This window comes from Etheostoma spectabile, chromosome 3 (assembly GCF_008692095.1).
Source record: "Etheostoma spectabile isolate EspeVRDwgs_2016 chromosome 3, UIUC_Espe_1.0, whole genome shotgun sequence".
Classification (NCBI taxonomy): Eukaryota; Metazoa; Chordata; class Actinopteri; order Perciformes; family Percidae; genus Etheostoma; species Etheostoma spectabile.
This window is the reverse complement of record NC_045735.1, coordinates 27087077-27105940: the sequence shown is the minus strand read 5'-3', so window position 1 is coordinate 27105940 and position 18864 is coordinate 27087077. Positions and strand designations below refer to the sequence as shown.

The 18864-nt window shown below is 41.6% G+C and overlaps 2 protein-coding genes across 4 annotated transcripts in view; both read left to right on the top strand.

The window, feature by feature from the left end:
• arhgap35a (Rho GTPase activating protein 35a) overlaps positions 1-11787 on the top strand; it is a 63591-nt gene extending 51804 nt beyond the window's left edge. For all 3 annotated transcript variants that reach the window (XM_032508417.1, XM_032508423.1, XM_032508422.1), the window contains 4 exons: positions 1666-1743; positions 4393-4524; positions 6285-6390; positions 7626-11787. In XM_032508417.1, coding sequence (XP_032364308.1) covers positions 1666-1743; positions 4393-4524; positions 6285-6390; positions 7626-8115 — 806 coding nt within the window. In that variant the 3' untranslated portion in view covers positions 8116-11787. The remainder of the gene's footprint in view (positions 1-1665; positions 1744-4392; positions 4525-6284; positions 6391-7625) is intronic.
• A 5518-nt stretch (positions 11788-17305) lies between these two features.
• npas1 (neuronal PAS domain protein 1) overlaps positions 17306-18864 on the top strand; it is a 59998-nt gene continuing 58439 nt past the window's right edge. Inside the window, 1 exon segment of the mRNA XM_032508424.1 lies at positions 17306-17442. The gene's annotated coding sequence lies outside the window, so the exon portion shown is untranslated.

The following is an 18864-nucleotide window of genomic DNA, read 5'->3' as shown; positions in this document are numbered from 1 at the left end:
GTTTTGTACGAGTGTTTTCTACTGCTGAATATTTTGACTTTTGTACTGCCATTGTGCTTCCCCACCCCTTTTAACATGAAAATGTATACAGCATGGGAGGAAATATTACCTTAGTTAGTCATTGGTTGTCAGCTCAACACAAATAATCAGTGATTGAATTAAAAAGGTCTCCCTGAGTTATGACAAATCAATGTGGGAGAGTTTTGTTGTTTGTTAAAACTGTCAACTATATTAGATTTTTAGATTATAATGGAATGGAGTATTGATGTAAATGGATAATAAAAGTTCTCCTTAATAAGTATTTAATTTGCTGCTTCAGTCATAATATATTTAACTGCACCTGCTGTAAGCCATCAAAAATCCTGTAAAATATACAAACTGTATGTATACAGTAGAGATACACACGCACTGTATATTTGTTGTTGTTGTTGTAAATTGTATTCATGCAAATGTTTTAGTATAACAATATAAAGACAAAGCATATACAAAAGGCAAAATCAGACAAGAAACTATCGAAAACAACATGAACAACAAAAACAGACAAATGTGTAAATGTACAAGTCTAATTATTGGACGAGATGCCCCAAAATGTCCACTTATAAAGAGAGTCAGAAATGAAGTCCAGGAAGCCAGAAGGGATCAAGGCAGGCCCACACAGCAAATGGAATAGCACAGTCCCAGTGTGCAGATATAAGACAAGAACAGTACAATGTGTCGCATGCACCCACAATAAGAAATAAAATAAAAACAAGACATCAGGTCTCAGTTTGTGGTCTTTCCCTTCTCATCTGCTCTATGAAATGGCCTCAAATCCTCTTAAATTAAGCATGGGAAATCCATGTGTATTTTTCCAGAATAAAGCGATGAATGGAGAGCTCTTCTAATGTCACCTTTTTATATGCATTTTTTAATTTGCTGCAGTTTTCTTTATTGCTTAAGTGTTTATGTTCTCTGAACCATTAGACAGACCAAAGTTGTCTATAACTCTCTGTGGCAGAAGGCCCTTTTTATGCGTGTGCTTAATAAAGCAGTGCCACGGTTTTACACCTTATTTTTCCGGGTGATAAATATCAACAAGCAAATTAATAATAGGACATTGTAATAGTAAGCTTGTCATAGTAAATATCACAAGCAAATGCAAATTTAAGCCTTTCTACTTTTAGCTCCATTTTCTGCCACAAAACCTCAGTGGGACCCTTTTAGTAAATAAGGAACGCAATTTGACTGTTTACAAAGAAAGACTGCACACACTGAGTAATTATCCTCCAACGAATGACATCTGCAGTTCCTCAAGTCATTATAAAGTGTGTAGCTACTAAGATAGCCTCAGCTTGTCACAGCGCACCAGCGGGCTCTTAGCAGGCCTGCAGGAGTGCTTTATAGGTTTAATAAATAGTGCTAATAGTGTGTTTAGATGGAAGGGGACATACTGTAGGGAGAGGCCATTAGAGCAGCCTGCAGTAGCTCTACTTTTTCAGGACTTCATTGTGCATCTATACGCCGTGTAGTGATAGATCAGAGAGTTCATGGTGGTAATTGACTAGCGACTACAAATACTTAATGCTTGCAAATTAAACACTTGAAAAGAACACTGAGCTAATAACATTCCTCTCTCTCTCTCTCTCTCTCTCTCGCTCTCTCGCTCTCTCTCTCTCCACCCACTAGGGTTAAACACAGAGGGCATCTACAGGGTCAGCGGGAACAAGGCAGAGATGGAGAGCATGCAGCGGCAATTTGATCAAGGTATGTTATTTTCTGCTTAAAGTACATACACCTACAAGTGTAGATATGCCCGCTTGCTTCAGCTGTACACTTACAAGGGTGTAAAGAAAAGGCCACAAAATGTGTGTGTGTGTGTCTGCTTCTATCTATAACAAGCCCGGATCCCCTTAATTAACCAGGGAGCATTAATTCTACTGAAGGAATTGGCCTTCGCTCCCTTTTAGACTTTAGAGCTGCCTCCTCGATCTTGATCCTGCTCCTGCGTGCATGTGCATGTCCACACGTGTGCGTGTACAAGTGCTCTCAATGTGTGTCTCCATACGTGTGTCTATCTGCTGTGGGCCGTTAATTACCTCCAGATTGGTTTGGTTAATGAAGCATGTCGCTGCCAAGATAGATAGCAGAGCAAGCCTGTGTGTACGCGTGCGTCCACGTCTGGTTAAGGTTATATCCAACTCGGGTAATCAGAGTTGAAGCCCCACGTTGAATCATTCTGAGCCTCCGGCCAATGGGACCAGACATTTACAAGTAAAACTACCAGAGATGTTCCAAAACCAATACCAGTATTGGTATCCCCTCGGATACTGCCTAAAATGCTGGCATTGGGAATTACTGGAGTTTATGCACCAATCTGATACCACGTAATAAAGCCCTAAAGACAATCTACGTTAAAGTAGTTTATTATGTTCTTTTTGTTCATGTTTCACAAAGAGTTTAACCTGAGCCAGAACGGCAACAAAGATAGAAATCCTATTCCATCCATACAGGGATAGTAGTACACACTTGTTAAGATATATGACACGCTGGTATCGGATCAGTACTCTGTATCAGCCAATACGCAAGTTCAGGTATCAGAATCGTTATCGGGAAGCAAAAATAGTATTGGATCATCTCTAAAAACCACAGCGTAGGTGTCTCATAGCCATACTGAAGATGGCCCTTCATCAGCCCCCTGACGGTTCAGATAACTCATGGCAAACTCTCAAAATGGGAGCTCTCCTCAAGACTTTTCAGGAAACTTACCAACCAAATTTGTATTACTTTTTTCTTGCCTCTCTTCTTTCTACACGTTTTACCTTTTCTAAAGTAAAAGGTTATCAGAAAAAGGCTTTTTTTAAATTAAGTCTCTTGCTCACACGTACTCTAGTGCTCCAGTGGAGTTGTGTCTGGCTGTCCCTCTCTGCTCAAATCTACTTTATAATTGTCTGCAGTTCATTTTACTTTTATCAAAAGCCTCCTATGGCATCACTAAAGATGCTATTTTGTTATTTATTCATATTGATTAAATGATGATTTGAACAGAACTGTTGTCTACAATGTCTGCGCACAATCCAGAACAACCACAAACCGGGAATTATAAGTGGGCAATATGGATGAATAGTGTAATTACACACTGTAATGTCTGATTTTGATTTAGTACATTTTCTGGAAAATCAATAACCAGACTGTCATTTTTTCATTCAGAAAATATAATACCAACTAAATTACATTGATGCAAAACTCATAAAAGTCTATTATTTCCATAAAACACTCCTGATCATTCATTTGTCAAACCAGCCACCACGCTTTCTGGTGGAATACGTGCAGTTTTAGTTCAGTTATATGACAGACTGAGCATAAAAAATAGTTTCTTTGTGCTGCTTATCGTTGTACTCAGATATACTTTACAACACAATAAAGCCCAGAACATATGAAATGAAAAGTAAGGCATTGATTTTGAGACATTTCTTAACTTTTTGTTAACCTTTGTTTATGTTGGTACAATTGTGATGGCATTGTTCCAGACAGCTACTCTTAAGTTAATTTCCAAAATAGAGCTGTAATATAAGGTGCCCCCCTGATTTAAACTAAACTGTATGGCATTTACATATATATATATATATATATATATAATATATCATATATATATAGCACACACACACACACACACACACAACACACACACACCAACACACACATATATTAATATTATATATTATATATTATTATCGTTGTGTGTGTGTGTGTGTGTGTGTGTTATATATGTGTGTGTGTGTATAAATAGTGTGGTGTGTGTGTGTGTGTGTGTGTGTGTGTATATATATATATATATATATATACGATATATATATATTTATATATCTGTATATATGTATATGTGTTCAATTTTAGTGGAGGTAATAGATGTGTATATATATATGTGTGTATGTATGTATACATCTATCATATATGTGTATGTATATATAGATATGATGTATAATATTATATTGTGTATTTTATATATAGTTAATATTATATATGTTCTAATATATATATGTATATTCTATATGATGTGTATGTACTAGTATCTATATAGTATGTATATATATATGGATATATATCTATTTCTACTATATATATTATTATATATATGTATTGTATGTATATATATATGTGTATATATATATATATATATGTGTGTATATATGTATGTATGTATGTATGTATGTATGTATGTGTGTGTGTGTGTGTATATACACAGTAGATTCACATTATATATCATTATAGCCCAGTCTGTGCTAAGGTCATCATTTCCAAAGCAGCCACCTCTCTTATTTAATGTATGCATGTAAGATTGTGATATACTGTATACAGTATAACTGATATGTGTGTTTTGTACTTCAAATCTTTCCATTTCAATTATTTTTCCAGACCACAACCTGGACCTAGTAGAGAAAGACTTCACCATGAATACAGTAGCTGGAGCCATGAAGGCCTTCTTCTCTGAGCTACCTGAGCCTCTGGTGCCCTACAGCATGCAGGGAGATCTGGTGGAGGCCTTCAGTAAGTCCTGGGGCTCTGGTGAGAGGGGGCATGGGGCATATGGAGGTGGGCGAGCGTTCTGCACATAACCCCGGGAAGTAATGGATTTTGCCTTGAAATCCATTTCCCCGTCTTTGTAAATTTTCTTTAACCTAACAAGCACAACTCTTGCAATCCAAATTCATTCATGGGGAGAATTGGATTTGCCACTCAGGGGAGGGTCGGAATGTGGAAAGGAGGGGGGGGAGAAAAAGGGATGAAGGATAGATTATTTAATGCTTCGGGAAGAAGGATGATTGCACATGATGGAGGGATGCAAAAGCACTATGGAAAATGGGGTCTGGATGAAGTCATGAGAAAACAGTCATATGTTAGATAAATGAGGATGCTCCTGTTCTCTCCACAGCCTCTCTTCTTCTCTTTGTGTCCTGTAATCTGTCGAAATGGAGATTTAAGGCATAGCTTAGTCTTGCATCGTGCCAGAAAGATTTACCCTTGGGCTGGAAGGCTGCTGTCACTCACCAAGCTGTGTGTGTGTGTGTGTGTGTGTGTGTGTGTGTGTGTGTGTGTGTGTGTGTGTGTGTGTGTGTGTGTGTGTGTGTGTGTGTGTGTGTGTGTGTGTGTGTGTGACTGTGTGACTGTGTGACTGTGTGACTGTGTGACTGTGTGACTGTGTGTGACTGTGTGTGACTGTGTGTGACTGTGTGTGTGTGACTGTGTGTGTGTGACTGTGTGTGACTGTGTGTGTGTCGGCCCCGGCGAGACTCTTCAGCCGTGACAGAGACCTGATAAAGCTCCTGCAGTCTGTGCCACAATAGAGGAATAGAAGAGAGAGTGAAAACAGAAGTTTAGTGACAAGAAAGCCTTCAATTGGTGGAAAATAGCAAATTGTGCTTGGCATGTTCAGAAGTCAGAAGTCTAAGTCACACTTAGAGGTGGAGGAAATGTGGCATACAGAAAAAGCTGGGCGTGTGGATTTAAGTGCATATTGTCATGGTGACGTTACTTTAAATAAGCTGTAGGAAGTTATGTTTTGATTACCGATGATGAATGTACGGCAGGAGGAACTAAGGCTGTGTTAAGTCATGACGCCTCAAATGTGTTTTTGATCCACGCTGACCTCATCGTGGGAATACAAACTCCAATTCTCTGATTGTAAATCATGTTTGTGATGTGGACGAGAACATCTGCTGTTCCCACTGCTGCTCTCGGCCTCACTCGCAAGCAAGCACACAGGATGGACTGTGTTAACTGGTGACGTCAGCTTTTCTGACTCACTCCTCGCTGCCATCAGGCTTAACACACCCAGTGCTATGTGTGTGTTTGTGTGTCAGTTGCTGTAATCTGTAGGACATTGTGATGGGTGTATTTTTCTCCTCTGGAATGTGTGTGGTCTTTGTCTGGTGATTTATTTATTTCTTTGAGAAATTTAGTTTGGAGTCCTTTTGAATCGCGCGTGCGTGCGTGCGTGCGTGCGTGCGTGCGTGTGTGTGTGTGTGTGGTGTGGTGTGTGTGTCGTGTGTGCGCATGTGCGTGTGAGTGATTGGGATGTGTGACTAGTACTGTTGTATGGAAATCACTGTGCCGCACAGGTTTTTGGGAGCTGAATCCAATTGCTTTCACTATTGCTCTTCAAACGTCTCGACACCACCCAACCCCCCCCCCCATCTCTCATTATGTTAACTCTCACGCCTCTGACACCTTTTCCACAGATACCCTTACAAAAAACAATTTCCAACACTTTCCTCCCACCTCTCTCACCTCTCTCTGCCACCCTTCAGAGATCAACGATAGGGAGCAGCGCTTCCAGACGATGAAGGACATTCTGCGCCGCTTCCCCAAGGAGAATTACGAGGTCTTCAAATATGTCATCAGCCACTTGAACAAGTAAGTGAGTGAGTGACACAAAGTCAGACTCTGATGACCCCGCCGGTCACCCAGTCAAGTGACCTAGCAGTGACATCACCGAAAACATCCCACACACAGAACAGAGGTTGCTTTACTCAGGTTGAGTCATGAGCTGTGTTAATGCAGTGCTTATTTAACCTCTGTTGGCATGGGGATTACTACTGGTCCTCAAAAAAATGTCAGGAATACTTTCTGGTTTAAAGTCAAACTATAGCATAGATCAGTGGTTCCCAACCTGTGAGTCAGGACCCCTGACAGGTCTCTAAATCTGAGGAGTCACAAGATGATTAAAGGAATAAGAGGGGGTGAGAAAATGCATGTTACACAAAATGATGCTTATGATTCTACAGTTTTTGTTTCTATTTCATCAAAAAAAAAGTACTTTCTTCAAATTAATCTTTCTAGGAAGGGTGACTCCCTCTTTGATTGAACTGCTCTAAACTTGTCTACGCTACGGCCAAAACTTTTAATGATGGGTTGCTTCATCTAAAAGTCATGCAAACTTTCAATGAATTCCATATTTTGGTTTATGACTTAATACTTAATAATAATGGCATTCCCATCAGCCTCAGCTGTACTTCTCTGGACATCATTTTGCTTTCTGTCCATTTTTGTGTACTTTGCCTGCCTCAGCATGAAATACACTGCAGAATGTAATATGTAATATTTTAACAAAAATGGGTATTTTAAATGGAAGTGATGTGAAATGCTTTACTTTATTTTAGTTCTATTAACTTTGTCCACTTGTGTTTCTTGTCAGTAACTGAGTTTTTTACATGCTGTGGCCTGTCTTTGCCAGGTCACTCTTGAAAAAGAGATTCTCTATGTCTATGGCTTTCTCCTAGATTAAATAATAACAATTAAAAAAAGTACTAATTAGCAAATGTTAGCACGCCAACACACTAAACTAAGACATTGCGAGCATGTTCAATGGGAGTTTTTTTTCTGCTCTTCTCTGCTTGATATCAGCCTACAGTATACACATGAGTCGATTCTTTTATCACACACTTTTAGAAAAAAAGAGACCCCTGCGGTTTTGATATTCTTTTTTTAAGATTTTAAGATATGTGATAAGGAAATTTGAGAGGACACCATAAGGTTTTGATCAGCACCAGATCATTTGAAGCATCCCTTTTTATGAAAATGTCAGGTCGAAATGAGGTGTTGATTTGTGGCCAGTTCATTTCCTTTTTTGGTTTCTTTGTGTTGCTTAGGGTGAGCCAGAACAACAAGTTGAACCTCATGACCAGTGAGAATCTGTCCATCTGTTTCTGGCCCACGCTGATGAGACCAGACTTCACCACCATGGACGCCCTGACCGCCACCCGTACCTACCAGACAATCATCGAGAGCTTCATCCACCAGTGCGCCTACTTCTTCTACAATCAGCCGCTGGCTGACGGCCTCCCCGGCTCCCCCACCTCGACGCTCTCCGGAGGGGGAGGAACCTCGGCCTACTCCTGCATGGCTGGAGGCTACTCATCTTCGCCGACTCCGTCCCCGACTCCCTACGTCCTCCCGGCCACCCCTCCTGTCATTCCTCACTACGGCCCTCCTATCCACCACCACCACCACCACCATCACCACCATCAACATCAGTCCCCACCCCACTCCCCACTCGCCACTCCCCAGTCGACGATCCCAGCCCTGCTGCCGCCCTCCCTGCACCCCCATCACCCTCCTACGGAACAACACACGCTGTGAACCAGGGATCAAGGGAAAGAGGGGAGAGAGAAAAACCCAGAAGAAGACGAACATCGAGATTCAGAGAATAAGAGATTTTGAAGTTTGGGAAGGAATTTAAAAAAGAAAAATTGAAACGAGAACAGGATGTATGAAGAGAAGTTGGGAGGGATACAGTAGAGTGAGATGCAGTATGTACAGGGAGAAACCTACATGTTTGGGAGAAGAAGGGGTGTTTGAGCCTCTGTTTGCTTTTAGAAACATGGACACACACAAAGCAGAAAAGGGGAACGCTGAAGAGCCTCTGAACTGACAGTATGACCTTTTCCCTCCTCGCCACTTTATCCCTTTGTCTCTCAGTGTCTCTTCATCTAGACCTGCCCTCCTTGCCTTATAGAGAACCTACACACAAGCACACTAATGAGTGAGATGTAGCCAGTAACTGTTAAAGGGACTCAGAAGTAATGTTGAAAGGGGAATGTGAACTCTGTTGTGAAGATTGCTTCACCCCACACACACACACGCACGCACGCACACGCACACGCACACACACACACACACCCCGCCAGTGGACAGTGTGCCTCCGACAACCATTCTCCTCAATCCCTTAGCTCTGACTGTGCGGGAATTTTAGTGGACGCTGCACGTTTTTGCAATCCGACCCAGCTACTGTACTACTGGGAGGGGGGGGGGGGCAAAGTGGAGAACAGAGCGAGTCCTGAACACATGTTTGTTTATTTCGCCATTGTACAGAGGTCTTAAGCAAGAAAACGTGTTCATACTCACCCGACGTGATGTTCTGTACTCCACCACAACCCCACACCCACGCAGCAGACAAATTCAGTTTCAGTTAAGGCAGTATGCCAAACACAGAAAAAAAAAAAAAAAACTCAACCGACCGGATCTGCTAGGCACAAAAATGGAGCAAAGGATTATGGCAACTTTCACACCCTTTGCATTCTGGGAAAGCTCCTCCCAGTCTCCTGTTTTCTCTCTCTGTCTCTCTCTCGCTCTCTCTGTTTGAACTTTAACCTCATGCCCTGTCTTTGTAAACACATGAAGAAAACAGCTTAAAAAGTGGATATATTAATTGGTCTTGATTCTACATTCACATTCCCACTGTCCCAACACTTTCTTTTTTTTGTTATTCTGTCCAATTAACAAAATCTTGGGAAACAAAGAAAAAAAACCACGGGGCCTATCACTCACTGAGTGGTCTTGTGTGTGTAAGTGTCTGTGTGACTGCCTATCTGTCTGTGTGCGCATGTATCCATGTCTTTTTTGCTTTACCTGAATTTCCCTGTATTAGGCAGAAAGTGGGAATAATTCCAGTCTTGGACCTTCACCTGTCATGTTGCTTCTCTCACGCTGTGGTGGTTTTACGAGCAAGTCGGGGCTGCAGTTTCCACAGTAAGGACCTTGTTCAAAAAGCACTTTTCTGAGCACTTTGAAGGCACATTTTAAATTGGAGCTACCATGACATGACAGCCACCGTTCACTTTATTGTCAGTTCACCCTGCTCTCTCTCTCTCTGGGAGCACACCACTGACATCTAGAGGAAGAAATGGGTATTGTAGCCATAACCTCATTTCCACTACTGCATGGGCGTAGCACCATTTTCCTACTGTGGTTATTGTAGCATCAGATTCTCTTCTAGGTGCAATTGTTAAAATTTATTATCACTGTATGTCAGGTATAATTAACTTTAGAGCTCATGGAGTGTAAGAGTGTAAATAAAAGAACAGCAGTTTTAAATCTGGCACAAATCAATTGACAATATATACCGTAGATTGAGTCTCTGTTGCCATATGTGGTTACATTGCAGTTGATTAGACATGCAGTAAATAAAATTGCCTCTCTGTCTTTAGTCTTTAGTTTCCACTTCACCAAAGCACTCTGCCCTTTGTAAAGGAGTGCATGCCACTTTCCAGACGCCATATTTGAGTGGAAGGAAATGAAGATTTAGGAGATTGAGGCACAATGTAGCGTAGTAAGAGCTGGAAGCGAGGCTCAAGCTTTGACAGGTGGGCAGGACAGCTTTTATTGTTTGGGAATAATTAGTAACCACTGCTCCAGGCCTCGGCACTGTCCTCTCAGGACACAGCTTTATGCCTTTGGAAAAAAAAGACTCAAACAGGCTCTCTGTGGACTCAGTATAGAATTTGCAAGAGTGTAACCACTACAGCAGTATCCCCCCGCTGTCACTGTTATGCCACCACATCCCCTAGTCATTCCTAGTCTAAGAGAGACAGTTGGGTCAGGGAGAGACAGCAGACCAAACAGACAGTCCATTCATCCGTCTGCATGACTGGAACGGAGCATCACAGAATTCCTCGGCCCAGCCTGCTGTTACCGTAGAAACCAGCGAGATGGGGCTCGAGGAGAATCGCTGAGCCCTGATTGAAGGAGCTTTTAAAGTGTGTCCGTGCGTGCACACGCATATGTGTTTCTGTAAGCTCGAATAAGTTTGTGTGCATGTGAAATTATGCGTGTTAATGTTAAGCAGATGCCCACCAAGGTCTCTTATTCGGTTTGACACTGAATGCATCTCTGCATGTCTCTCCAGATTGCCCTCTCTGCCCAAAAGGAAGAAAAAAAACCTTTTAACCAATCACTGAACTCTCACTGAGTTTTTATAAGTCTACACTACCTATTTACCGTGTGTGTGTATGTGTGTGTGTGAGATTAGAGAATATAGGAATTAAGAGTGTGTGGGTGTGTGGGTGGGTGGGTGGGTGGGTGGGTTTGAGCTAACATGCTAGCATGCTGTGCTTGGCAGATGGCCAGACACCAGCGTGATCCAAATAAACGTGAAGGAGAGGAATGCAGTTCTCCTTGCGGTCATTACCCCGCTGTGTAACCCTGTTAGCTCGTCCAGATTACACACACTGATCCTCAGAGAAAGTGTGAGAGAGATGGGGGAGAGGGAGGGAAGACAGACAGCGAACGGGTGAATGGGATCATTATTTGGAAGATGGAGGGAGGAAGGAGGGGTGATCACTGGTACTTGTGTGTGAACACCGGCCAGTGGCGTTCCCTGTGTATATCAATGTGTTAATACTGAACTGACTGTGAGGCAGCCAAAGACTGTGGAAAAAAAAAAGGGTTGAGGGAGAGATGGGAAGCAAAGTGACAGTTTAGAAGAACAATTGAATTAAAAATGTGACTTTGGTTCAGCGATATGCGGCTGCATTGTTTTCCTTTTCATCTTTTTTTTGTTGCAACAATGGTGACAGATGTCTGTTAAGTTAAAATGAGAAACAAGCAAAACTATATTCAAATGGTTGTTTATTAGTATGTTAGGTCTAACACTTTGCCCTTTAGTCAGTGGTGATAGAAAAAAAAAAGAGTTTCTTTTTATGTTTTATTTTAATAATTAAAAACAAAGCATTTTTTTTTTTAACAATTTCTCTGTGATCAATTGAGAGACCAGCCCAGTATAGTGCATGATTTCTTCCCAACCAGGGAAGAGGGCTCCACCACTCTCACTATTTAAGAGATGATACAAAAAATATTAAGAAATAATGGGGGGAAGAAAAAAAAAAATGAAGTACTGTAAAGTGAAAAGATTGCATCAAACAAAAAAAAACTGTCATTATTTGCTGAGTATGGTAATTTGTCTCAATGGGAATGGTGTATACAGCAAGGCCTTATGTGATCTGTATCATAGTTAATAAATCAAATCTTGTAAAACTTCAGCTTTCTGTCTCTTTGTTACACACGAGTAGTCAGTGACACAGGGATCAGGTAGGAAGGAAGATGATGTAATCCTGATCAAGTTTGAGTCCCGAGACATTTCTGCAGTTAGTGAAATTAATTCTTAATCAACTTTTGTATTTAAATGAACATTGACTAGGTCTGGTTAAAGCTCATAAGTGGACCTTGAGTTACAGTTTACAATATCAAGAAATAACTTGTAAATTGCTTTTCAACAACACAGTGAAAGCTGTGAAACTTAGTGTGCAGTCAGAGCAGGTAAAACAATCCGTTAATTTAACGAAGAGAGGGCATTCGGATGAAATTAAAATAAAATGTGTCACATAAGTGTGTTTATTCTTCACACACACACTTCACACACTATTATTCATCTTGCAACATTTCCGTATTTCACAATGTAATGACTGAAAAAGTTGAATAGTGAGAGATTTGGTGTGGAAAGTGGCTGGAAAGTAGAATTACACGAAGCAGTTTAAGCTGTAAAGATGTTAGTGTTAAAATAAAGTACACACATGTTATTCAATGGATTTTGATTTCACAAACCCATTTTGTTAGCCAATTTGTAAACCAACCATGACAAAGTAACAGAAACCTGTCCCTGCATGGGCATCAGCAAACGTGTAGCTGCCACAGGCGGGGCTTTCATCGTATATTCACCTAATCTCCTTGCTACGTCACCTATTAAGATAAACGACATTTATTTTGCAGATGTTTTTTTGGCTACAGTGGAAGCAGTCTGGGGCTGTGTACATGTGGACGGGAGGAAACTGGGATCCTTACACACCTTATGATACCAACGGAGATACAGCCCCCCTAGATGGAGTTTTTGGGTGGAGGAGTAAAACACAGCAACTCGGATCTATCATTACAAAGCCAGGCCCGTCTCACACACATTTACTGATACACTCCAGAAGGGTATAGAGGGGTTTCTATAATATTTTGTCTGTTGTCTTAATCTATCAGTTTGTGTAACACTGTTATTGAAGTATATTAAACAGAAAGAGAAGTATTTACAGTGGAAGATGTGTACATTCATTTCTGAATGTTCTAAAAAGTTTAGTTTCACACAGCATGCGATAATCTTTGTACCACAGTTTGTTGCTCTGTTTTCTTAGCACGCCGTTGTAGGGCCGCAAAAACCACATGGGGGACCGGACGAGGTCACGGCGGCCCATGGGACCCTCCTGGTTTTTGTGAGAGCGGCCCTAGAAGGGCTCCGCCTGTGCCAATTCCAGGGTGATGTGAGGACTCGGGTCCCTGTGAGGGCGATGCGAAGGCCTCACTGCCATTTCACTGTGCCCTCATCTGACCTTTTCATTGAGTCAAACCAAAGGAAATCCATGTCCATGACCTTTGTGGTGCATCTCTCCATTCTGGCGCAGGAAGAAGAAGAAGAAAAAAAAGAGAGCGGCTGATTGGGAATGAAAAGGGCAGGCCCGTGTGCACACAGGACACACGACCCTTGAACTCTAACCTTTAAGAAGTGTCATGAGAGTGGTGTGGGATTTGATTGGAAGTCAAACATGGGGATCATCAACATTGCTTAACTGGCCAACGTGGGGATGAAAGCACTCAGGGCTGTCAGGAATGCCAGGATTAGTCACTAATGTGAGGGGGAAATTGCAAAGCGAGACGAGTTAATGTAGCTGTTAGAGCTTCATTATGCCACTAAATCGCAATGATCTAATTGATCTAAATTATTTAACAGAAAGAGTCCTTGTGCATACACAAACGCGCCACTAGGAGGCTGACTTGTCCCACACTACCCATCAACCATTGCTCTGCTGTATCCGGGTAAAGGAGGCAAACGCAGAGCATGGACCTAATTGATTGGGTCAAGGTTTGGATGTCAACAGTGAGACGACGCTTTAATCCCGCTCTCACAGTGAGATGAATGCATGAGACGAGCATGCGAGACTTTTCCCATTGATGTGGAGCTCCACTTCCCCTCTCACAGTTTGAAAGTGGAGGAGATAATAGGTTTGACTAAACTCCAGAGATTGTATGTGAGAGGAGGAGAAGGGAGGAGGCAAAGTAAGCCGCGGAATAAAGACAAAGAACTTAATTTTGAAGTCATTGTAGCTCTGTATTAGAGGCGTGATGTGCTTCTTTAGTGCGAGGCATGACCATAAAAAAAAAAAAAAAGTTCTGAGGTAGACAGAAAGGAGGAGGAATGGGACATATATGGAGAAAAAGAGACTGGTCTTATGATGAGTCGAGGCACGTATCTCCGCTCAACCGTGTCTTTCTGGGCTTGGAGCTCGCAGCTGCGGCGGCGGGTATTGAATTCAGATGCGGCCTGTCTCCCCGCGCTGGCCGCTACAGGTGGAAATGCTCTTATCAATACGGACTGTCCGAGCCTGACTGCGGGCCGATCCGTCTCATTGATGATTTTAGGTGCCCCTGCCCTCCCTCTCCTCCCGGAGGAGCCCATTGATTAATGTCTGGGTCACAGTGGTATTTCCATATTGATGGCTCGATTGATGACGGCGCTCCAGGAACAAGCCGTATTGACCAGCTGGAAAGTGATACGTTTCAAACTCTTCGGCGTATGTCTATGTATTTATGCATCATAATCGCGCATAATGACTGTGGAAAATTACGTGCATAAATGTAGGCTATACAAAATATATTCTACGTGCAAATTCAGCATTGCCCTGTAGCCTAGGCTATGAAAAAACACACACATCAATATTCCTACAATAACAACTTGTTATCGGGGTATATTAAGGCTGATCTGGACATGGGGCAACATGGCCTGCCTATAATATTTCCTCCCCATATGAGTGAAAATACAAAACACTTTTTTAGCTGATAAACCACACAATTATTATTATATTTTATTCTGTTCTCTCTTTTATTTTATGTTTTACAGATTATTTTATTTGTATTTGTTCTTTATTAAGAATGTAAATTGTCGTCATATATTTCACAAAAGGCTGATGACAGACTGAAAGTAAGTAATGACATGAGGAAAAGGTAATATATCACCTATTAACTGGTTATTATGATGTATGCTACATACACTTTCCTTAATTTCTATTAACATGTTCCAGATCCTGCACGTGAAACCGCATGTTCAAAATGTTATGCCCTGCCCTCATTGGTGTGACATCAAGTAGGTGGGTGGGGCAAGCATCAAACCGGAAGTTGACCATGCAACCACCTTATTTAACTGTCTATATGGGAACCATATCTGCAACGCAGGAGGTAAGGAAAACGGCATAAGCGTTAGCTAGTTTTCAGCATAAGGTCATAAAATTGGTCTCCTACTTAACCACAAAAATGTTCATGGACTAGCTGGATTTTTTGTTTTTTTTTAACACCAAGTTGACCCTAATTCACTAACCAAGTCAACACTTGGTTTAACCTTGACCTCTAAAGCCATACCTTAATTGATCCCTGATTGCAAAGTACAATGGTGGATGGGAAGACAAATGCAGAAAATCAACAAAAGGGAGAGCACAGGGAAAGAAAAAAGAAACAACACGGTGGAGCGAGGACAGGAATTAAGGGAGGGAGGGAGGAGGAGGTTGTGAAAGTGAGGAAAGGCATAAAAAGGTTTGCCACGCCTCCTTGGAATATGATATCATCTTTCATCTTCAAATGGTTAGGTGACATCTTCAGTATTACAGAAATGTATCATGTCTTAGGCAATTTGTTTTTGAATTTATGGAAAGAAAACTTACACAATTCAATTACTGTCTTAATCGCACTACCATCACTGCTAATATAGATATTATTACTATTAATGACTTCATAAAAATAAAGTGTGACATGTTTTAAAGCATTTTTACCAATCCTTGTTATAAGATAAGATTACATAGGATCAAACTTTATTGATCACCGGGAGTAAATTAAGTGTTACAGACAACAAACAATCCAGTGAGGTATACAAATAACTAATACAACAAAGTTAGAAAGTCGTAGCCTATAGCCAGTGTGCATGAATGTTATATATACTGTGTCTACTTCATGGAAATGTAAATTCATGTCAACTCCTTTCTCCTTAAGGTCAGTTTTTCCAAACCTAACACAGGGCCCCTTAATGCGTCATAAAGTCATTCGGAGGGGTCACAAGATAATCAACAAGGGAGGGAAAAAAGCTTTAGTTGGGGTAACAGCTTTGGGATTCCTAAATGCAGTTGATTAAGAACTTTTTGTTAAGATACTTTGAAGATGTTATAGCAAAGATGACCACAAGAGCAGGCAGAATCCCACAAAACACCACATGATAAAGGATTTTAAGTAACTAAACTATCTTATTAAAAACTCAACTACAATTCTCATGTCATATTAGGCTGCATGTCAATCAGCAGCATTTGTCAGCTACAGAACAGACCTGACAATCACTACTTTGGTAAATGAGTTTTCAAAGCGACATGAGACAGCGAACAGAGTTTCAAATGATCTGTGCCCAACTTCCAGGTACATCATTAAGGAAAATGCAAAATTTTGTAGTCTCTGAAATCAGTCTGAAAAAACCCTTCTTATAACAATATGATGGACATACACTATCGTACAGAGGTTCAGCAAGTTCAGCTAACTGGCGTGCAGCCTAATTTGACCTTTGTAGCCGTGCTTGTAATGGTGACTTACTTATATTAAAGTTATTTTGTGTGGTGTTTACATGGTTTTGTCAGCCCCTTACTGCTCTGTGATCATATTGCTGTCATATTTCCACTCTATTTTTTATTTTTAAATTGGCTAGTTTTTCTTCATCAGGTCAAGTGCACACACTGCATAATGTAGAACAAGTCCCGCAGAGAGCCCAGAGTTGTGAACCCAATTTTACAGACACCCTCATTTAAAGAACAGGGAGACAACAACATGATTCTGTGGGACTTGCTGTGCTTGTCGTAGAGATTGCTTTGGAGACAGAGGACATTGTGTGGAGATGATAGTGAGAGAAAAATCAACAAAGCGTTGAGCAGAGCCGATCCCACGTTTGGCTTTTAGGGTCAGTGGTCGAAACGGGCGCTCGGCCTCCGGGTCCCTGCGACATGGACCAGGTGCCCCGACGTATATCTGCTGATTACATCTCCTGAAGTGGAAAAAATGCAAATAATAAATGTATGAGCAACGTGCTTGTTTTTTTGCTTGATTAATTATGCCGTTTAATTCCAGATCCACCAAGCCGCTCCACCGTATAATTTCCCAGTGGTCTTGGCTGTTTCTTCTCTCACTTGCGCTCTCTCCTTTTTTTTTTTTTTTTTTTTCCTCATTGCAAAATGAATCGTGGATCCAACCATCTGTACCCGGGGGAGAGCGGCGAGCTGGCGAACGGGCTGACCAATCATGAGCATCAGAGGCAGACACACAGACGGAGGGAGCCTTTTGTTGTGTGCTGCACTCATCAAGTTAGAAGACAACTACCGATTTGGCCTCAAGAAAATTACAAGATGGAGAGTAAGGAGGAAAAACAACCAACTGTGTTTATCAGTCTTTTTTCTCTCTCTTGTTACATTAAGTCTCCTCTTTGCTCTGCAGCTTTTCCAATCGGACTGGCCAGTGTGTGTTTATCTGAGTGGGTGGCAGAGTCTCAGCACCATTCATGATGTCAACTGGGACCAAAGCCGCTCCTCTATTCCCAGCCTGGCCAACCCTCTGTCAGCCTCTTGACAGTTCCAGGTTAGCCTCTTTCTCCTCTCTCCCCTGGCCCTCGTCTTCTCTCTCCTCCAGCTTTCCTCTTCAGCTCTCCCAGGGGCCCCACTGAGAATACTGCTCAGATCCAGGCTTCTGAGCCCCAAAGCCGGCCCTAATCCTCTGCATCGATCGCCCTGAGAATTTCCTCCCCAGCACAGCAGGCCCCACTCCCCGGCACTCACACTCCTCGACCCTGAACAGCCAGCACTTCTCATTTAGAGAGACAGAGATAACACGGTCAGGCATATTACCTGGGTCTTCTCAACAGATGGGTCTTTTTGATGTGATGTGTGTTATTGGGTGGTGATAGCAGGCTGCACGCCGGAGCTCCTGAGAGTGCTGATGTTGTTGCCTCTCCAAATTAGACCTAGCTGTGATCGGCTCGATGAACATCTCTCAATGTTTCAAACTGATCTGAGAGTCTTTTTCGAACCTAAGTTGCAGTCAGAAATCTGGCCTAGATCTCTTTTCCATAATATTCCTCTGCTACAGTGATTCCCAACCAGAAGTACTTATTTCTCACGGGGTACTTCTGCAGTTGCCGTGGGATAATTAAACCTAAACTAGCACGTGAGCAGAGAAGTCTAAAGAATTACCTAAAGGATAAATGGTTGAAACAGTTAGCTAAAAGCAACCAATAAATGGTTAAAATACTGTAGTTTGCTAAAAACATTTAAGGGATAGATGGTTAAAATGATAAGCTAAAAGTAATGCATAAACAATTCAAACGTCCGTCTTTTCACACTTCAGAATGTAATAGGAGGCAAACTTGACCAACAATATCATAGTTTACAACTGCATGAAACCTTATTGTAACACTATCCACTTTTATATAGTCAATAATTTTAATTAACAAATTTTTATAGCAACACATATTTTTTAAATGTCAGTTTAAAATTAGTTCGGACTGGTGTTGTCACGAAGGGGTACTACAGCTCTTCTGATGGGGCTGTGGGGTTACACCTCAACAAAAAAAGGTTGGCAACCGATGCTTCTGTGTAGAACACTCGATAAGTTTGAAAAACGTGAAAAAAGTCAGAGAAATCTAAAACGCAGATCTCCTGGCATAAGGATGGGCCGTATTTCCATCCATCATGCTGATGACGATAGAGTAATGGAAGTTGGCGAATGCTACACAACTCTGAAGATGAGAAAGCATCATTACTAGAGTCCTCTTGGGAACGCTCCGAACCAACAGTCTATCTCGCGTAACATACTTGCTCATAATTTATTTACGCGCCAAGCTTCCCATGGACTCCGCTGTGTGTTTTTATTGCATGTGTGGAGGTATTCGAGAGGTATTTTCTTCTACCTCAGCCTGCTCGTGAACAAGACCAGCAAGGCTGTGTGTCCAGTACAATAGTTACTTCTACAAGTTAGTATTCATACTAACATAAATATGGGGGG